We start from the raw sequence: 6,750 nt of genomic DNA on the forward strand, positions 1-6,750 counted from the left end.
AAGCACGCTCGCATGTCGAACTGTTCGTATCTCGAAGCAATTTTTTCCATATAAATAGATGGAAATGCCATTAATTCTTTCCAGCATAGTTTTTTTCATTAATAATAAAAATAAATGAAACTTTAATTGCTAAGATCAAATACATATTCTGCAAAAACAGAGCAAATTTCTAAATAAAAAATGACTAAATTATCATTAAAACGGCTCATATCTCGAGAAACACGTATGACGAGTCGTTTGTAATTTCTAAACAATTCCAAATTATTCAATTTTTTTTAATCTTTATCCTAAAAATTTTACTTTATCTAATTTATAAGATTCAAAATCTAATATCTACTCATGTTATTTACTTAAAAAAATATTTTTTAAAAAGTACAAGAAATTTGCTCTGAAACGCCATGTCTTAAAACACGGTACTAATTGATTTTGAGTAATTATAATTTTCTACTTTCAATTTTAGAGTCTTCTATAATTTTAGGGAATTTTAGAGTCTTCTATAAAAATCACAAACGAACCGCCAACGGGCATGCAAGCAAATCTGCATAAAGCACTTGATAATTTTAATCAAGAAACTCTTGAAATGTGCGGAAAAGAAGCCGAATTTAAAGTCATAGTATTTGCACTTTGCTACTTCCATGCAGTTGTGGCGGAAAGAAGAAAGTTTGGTCCGCAAGGGTGGAATAAAATATATCCATTCAATGTTGGTAAGTATTATTTGTTTTTAATAAATGGTTTATATAAAACTACTAATACTAAATATATTAATAATTACATTATTATATTAGTCGATGTGTTTTTTCTCTAATAAATTACTCATAATAAATCATATATACAAATTTTATTCATAAGCTGCATTAAATTTTATTAGGCGATCTTAATATAAGTGTGCACGTCTTATATAATTATTTGGAAGCAAATTCAAAAGTGCCGTGGGAAGATTTACGATATTTGTTCGGAGAAATTATGTATGGTGGACATATCACTGATGATTGGGACAGAAAGTTATGTATTTCATATCTTGAAGAACTGATGCAGCCCGATTTGGTAATTTGGATTATTTTTTAGGAAAACATTAGTATCACATATAACATATAATACGAATGGCATGATCTGGAAAAGAAAAGTCAAACATTAATTTGTTTTTTTTTATTCTTTTTAATTCTGTTATTGTTGTTATTTTCATGATTATTCTTTTTATGTGCGGAATATGATATTTATAAATAATTTATATCAAAAACAGTATGTAAATACAAGAGCATATATTTTTTTTATTTAACTATTTCATTACTTTTTTGTATTATTTATAGAGTAATTTCTATTTTAATTTGGCCACGTATATCACCGCTTTTTTAATTTTGTGATGCCTTTACCTTAACTATTTTAATTTGAGAATAAATAGAGCGTTAATTAATTCGCTAAGTTCGTATTTAAAAAAAAAAAATTAGGATACTAAACGCATGTCAATACTTATAAAAATCATAGAGCATTTATTTAGAGACGTTTGATATAGTTTTGGCTTTATTTTTTTATTATCAGTTCTAATTCAAAAGAAACTGACAATTAGGAAATTCATATCACGATGTTCGAATTAGTTGAGCAAAAAAATCAATAATTTTATAGTGATTTTCGATTAACATTTTTTGGAATCGTGTTTCAATTTGGCTTCAAAAAAGATCCATCAATACACTATGATAGTACAAAGCATCCAAATTTATCCACTTATTTTTGAGTGACTGTAATTGTTCACAACCAATTTTCAAAATGTCGAGCAAATTTTAAATTTGTCATATTATTTTGACTACTTGAAGTCTTAGATATAGAACAGCCGTCCAAAGCATTAAATTCCTTTTATAATTATATTCATTTTTAAAAAAAATAATAATAGTTTATACTTCCAATTAAATGAATTCTGTTTGTACTTTTCTTATTAGTATTTTGTATATTCATAGAATTATTTTATGAATATATATTTTTTCACAATAAAAATCGTTTAAAAAATTAGAGTACAAGTACGTTATTAAATAGTTTTTTTCTAACGCCTACGTTTAAGTTGACTACTCTTATGAGAATTGCTTTTTACTTCTCAAACTTCTGCATCCATGCTTCCGTGTCTTGTTCTTCAGCTTTCAATTTCTTAATTAATATAACAACTTGCTTAATTTATTAAGTGGTGTTTTACTAAATTACCAGGTGGATGGCGAATTATTCCTAGCTCCTGGATTTATGGCACCCCCTAACACCGACTATGCCGGCTACCACGCCTATATCGATGAAGCAATGCCCGCCGAGTCGCCGTATTTGTACGGATTGCATCCAAATGCTGAGATTGGTTTCCTTACGACAACCAGCGAAAATCTCTTCCGAACTGTATTCGAAATGCAACCGCGCAATGCAGGGTGCTCTGGAGGTGCAACTGTTACCAGAGAAGAGAAGGTTGGTCTCCAAAAGAATAACTAGTGTATGTCATTGTAGTCATTGAGTTTTAAGGCAAATTACTGCAAATTAATTCGGTGAAATTATTGAAAGAATCTAAATTAAAATTCAGAAAAAGTTTGAGAATAACAAATAAATTAGGATATGGAAATTTTTGAGAATGGGGGTGAATTATTTCGAAAATTTTGAAATGTTGTGTGTGGGAGAGACTGGATACAGTCGTGCCACTTTTTTTGATCAGCCATATTTTTTTTAGGTTAGAAGCATATTAAATGGTAATTTGAGCGGTAATGGTATATTCCGAAAAAGTGTGAGAATTATAAATAAATTAATATATTGGAATTTTTGAGAATGAGTTGAAGTTATACGATAATTTTGGAATGTTATGTGTAGGGAAAGACTGGGTACAGTTGTGCCAGCTTTCTTCGATCAGCCATAATTTTCTTAAGTTAGAAGTAAATTAAATGGTAATTTGAACGGTAATGGTAATGGTCTACACGGAAATACTGAAAAGCAGTCCCTAAATACGATGTATTATACATAAAATCAAATCAAACAAAAAAAGAGCAAGTGTCACATCCATGCACACCCCAAGGACGGGCGTGACAGCCATGAAAATAGGATAAAAAAACAATAGTTATGAACGCCAAAACGGTTTATAATGACTTTTATTGTCAGAAATATGTAATATAATTCAACATAATCATAAAAAACAATATATAATGAACATAACATATTTTCTTAAGAAAGTTATCAAGTAATTTTTGTGAAACATTTTTTCTTGTGTTGATCTTTTCTTTCCATTTTTTTCGTGTTTTGTCTTAGTTAAGTTGAATTTTTCTTTATCTATTTAATTTTCATCCGAAAAGGATAAAACTCACAACCACATGTCACATCCGCACTCTCATCTCAACGCTGACTTTGGAAAACAAATAATTGTTATGACTGAGCTAAACTATCTAAGCAAAAACTAATTGCTGGTATTTAACTACTAATGTTCAACTTACAGCGAAATAACAAACAAAGTGATCTGTTTGCATACAATTAACACGTATTATTAAAAAAATTCGAACATAACTTACTGTTGTAAACTTACTTTTCTTTAAAAGCAAGACGGTTTACAGATCATATAGATGTAGGGCTCCGACTGAAAACAATAATGGGAACTTGTTTGGACAATCATACTTCATCTTTCTCCCTTTGGACCCTATGCAAAAACCAGTATAGTTCAGTATTTGTTATGACGACCCGTATCCTGGTACAACCGTATCCAGTCTCCCCTACTATATACGTATTTTAGTAGTATTTTTGTAATTTGAGTGAAACAAATATTAACAATGTTCGTAACGCACTCCACTCTTTTTGCACTAACTTAAATAATCTGCGAATAAATGTTAAAAGTAACTAACCTTTCGAAATTATGATTTATCTTATATTAATATTACTGAAACTAATTGAAACTTATTATTAAACCATAAATAAATAAATTGATACTCTGCTTAGTAATATATGTTACAAAACCTATACAAGCAAACTTTTATCTCAAAGGTTTGTATTTTATAAAGTTAGAGCGAAATAAGAGTAGTGGGTTTATATTTATTTATTTAATCAACAACAAAAATTACATATATATATATATATATATATATATGTTTAATTTGAGTTTAATATTCGGGCGTAACATCAATAAAAATAGTATGAGAGTTTTTTTTTAAAAGTTTATTTATTTAAAATCCATACGTATTTACGTATGGATTTTAAATAAATAAACTTTAAAAAAAAAACTCTCATACTATTTTTATTGATGTTACGCCCAAATATTAAACTCAAATTAAACATATATATCAACATCAAATTCAAGACTATTCAAATATTTATATATATATATATATATATATATATATATATATATATACATTAACATACCAGACAAAATTAAATATCTAGTTTATATTGCTAATAAATCCAGAAATAATTTCATAAATATATCATTTGTATAATGATTAAAACATTTGGTTTACTGATATGTGATATATTAAAGCATAAAAAATCATCTATTAAAGAGATACTTTTGTCACAGGTTAAGCAGATTGTTGACGAAATTATAGAAAAATTACCAGAAGAATTCAATATGTTAGAAATCATGGGCAAAGTCGAAGAAAGAACACCGTACGTTATTGTTGCATTTCAAGAATGCGAGAGAATGAATTATCTCACGGGAGAAATAAAGAGATCTTTAAAAGAACTCGATTTAGGATTAAAAGTATGACTACTAACTTTACATAATTATTTAGATAATAAATTTAAAAATGTGCATTATACCAAATAGTTTTCTTTTCTTAAAGGGCGAACTGACAATTACGTCCGATATGGAATGTTTGGAAAACGCTTTATTTTTAGATCAAGTTCCACAAATCTGGTCTTCTAGAGCTTATCCATCACTTCTGGGGTTGACGGCTTGGTTTGTAGACTTACTACTGAGATTAAGAGAATTGGAAACCTGGTCTACCGATTTTGTGGTTTGTTTATGAATTTATGAAAAATCTCAATGATTTGAAAACTATTTCTTATATTGTCATATGTTTGCAGCTTCCTGCTTCTGTATGGCTTGCCGGATTTTTTAATCCACAATCACTTCTAACCGCTATTATGCAAAGTACGGCACGTAAAAATGAGCAACCCCTTGATAAAATGTGCCTGCAGTGCGATGTTACTAAGAAGCAAAAAGAAGATTTTACGTAAGCAATATATAATAGATACAATTTGATTGAGTAACTCGTAAAATATTGTGATACCAGTATACATTTAGAAGTAGGCGCATCTGATTACATATTTACTAAAGCTTTACAGTTGATTGTTTCATTTTTTCTAAATTCGTAGAACTTCTCCTAAAGATGGTGCCTATGTGCACGGTTTATTGATGGAGGGTGCACGATGGGATGTTCAAGCTGGAATAATTATGGAATCTAAACTGAAAGAATTGTTTCCATCTATGCCTGTAATTTACGTTCGGGTGAGAAACATTTGTTTTATTGCTGTTATATTTAAATATCCGCCTATGTACTTACATATGTCTATGTTTAACTATGCAACATTAAGATTTCAAATCATTGTTTTTTATAAATTATCAGGCTATAACTCAGGATAGACAAGATCTTAGAAATATGTATGAGTGCCCCGTTTACAAAACGCGAATGAGAGGTCCAACATATGTGTGGACTTTTAATCTTAAAACAAAAGATAAACCGGCAAAATGGACACTTGCGGGTGCTGCGTTGTTACTGCAAATATAGTTTGTAGGTACATGTTTATACGTATTAAGTTTAAAAAAATATGTTTAAGATAGTTAATTTTGATGTTAAAATATATGTATAAAATTTTGGAAGACATAACATCAAATAAAAAAGAAAATATTTTAGAGAATCTTTATTCTTCCATTCGCTTCGACATATAATATAATTTTATATCGTCGTCCACATATATAATTTTATATCAAATATATGAGGTAAAATTTAAATAAATGTAATATAAAAATTGTAATAATATATATATATATATATATATATATATATATATATATCTGTGTGTGTGTGTGTGTATACACGATATTGCGCGTTCTTCATCTTTACCGGAATAGCCTATTTATTTATTTAGTATTCTTATGAGAAAGCCGGAATCAAAAATATCAAATATTATTTTAGGCTTGCATCGGAAAGCAACAATATCAATCGTTAATGTTTAATTAATTTAACGATATTTCTTGTCAATACAAGATTCGAATTATACATTAACTAGATGTAATTTACTTTAATGTAAATTGCTCAAACTTTACTAAATGTGTAAATAATCGGGCTGATTGATTTGCTCATCTATAATCTGCTTAAACAATAAAAATTTAGATATAGCTATTTTTAACCCTTTCCACTCGAATGCCGCCGCTCTGGCGGCAAAATACCTTAAATTAATGGTGTAATTCGCAAGTGGAAAAGGTTGAAATTGTAACTATAAATACGTGCTTGTTATATTTGCAAATAGTTTGAATGTTATAATATAATTAACGAGCAATGACAGCAATATTTGGGCATGCCTCGGGGTAAATTCACACACGGGGCATGTCCTAAAAACTTGGTCAATTGTTACAAACTTTAATGAATTTTTATAACTAAAACACTTGCCGTAGAACTATATTTAAAAATATTCGTTAAAATCATGAACCTTATCTCTGTTCAAATTTCATTAACCCATTCGCAACGGAAGTCGTCCATGGACAACATCCGCATAACGTGCTGTCTGTACGGGTGTCGTTCAGAAGGACAT

General features: G+C 28.9%; 1 protein-coding gene across 1 annotated transcript in view; it reads left to right on the forward strand.

Moving 5' to 3' along the window:
* The window catches only part of LOC113375364 (dynein beta chain, ciliary), a 75,491-nt gene extending 69,765 nt beyond the window's left edge, over positions 1-5,726 (forward strand). Inside the window, exons 52-59 of the mRNA XM_026615301.1 lie at positions 479-704; positions 869-1,044; positions 2,191-2,433; positions 4,514-4,696; positions 4,779-4,952; positions 5,023-5,171; positions 5,314-5,446; positions 5,565-5,726. Of these exons, the coding sequence (XP_026471086.1) occupies positions 479-704; positions 869-1,044; positions 2,191-2,433; positions 4,514-4,696; positions 4,779-4,952; positions 5,023-5,171; positions 5,314-5,446; positions 5,565-5,726 (1,446 nt within the window). The remainder of the gene's footprint in view (positions 1-478; positions 705-868; positions 1,045-2,190; positions 2,434-4,513; positions 4,697-4,778; positions 4,953-5,022; positions 5,172-5,313; positions 5,447-5,564) is intronic.
* The last annotated feature ends 1,024 nt before the right edge of the window (positions 5,727-6,750 follow it).

Source organism: Ctenocephalides felis, unplaced genomic scaffold, assembly GCF_003426905.1.
Source record: "Ctenocephalides felis isolate EL2017-DRISC unplaced genomic scaffold, ASM342690v1 CF-g0.4_SCAFFOLD_01886, whole genome shotgun sequence".
NCBI classification, from domain to species: Eukaryota; Metazoa; Arthropoda; class Insecta; order Siphonaptera; family Pulicidae; genus Ctenocephalides; species Ctenocephalides felis.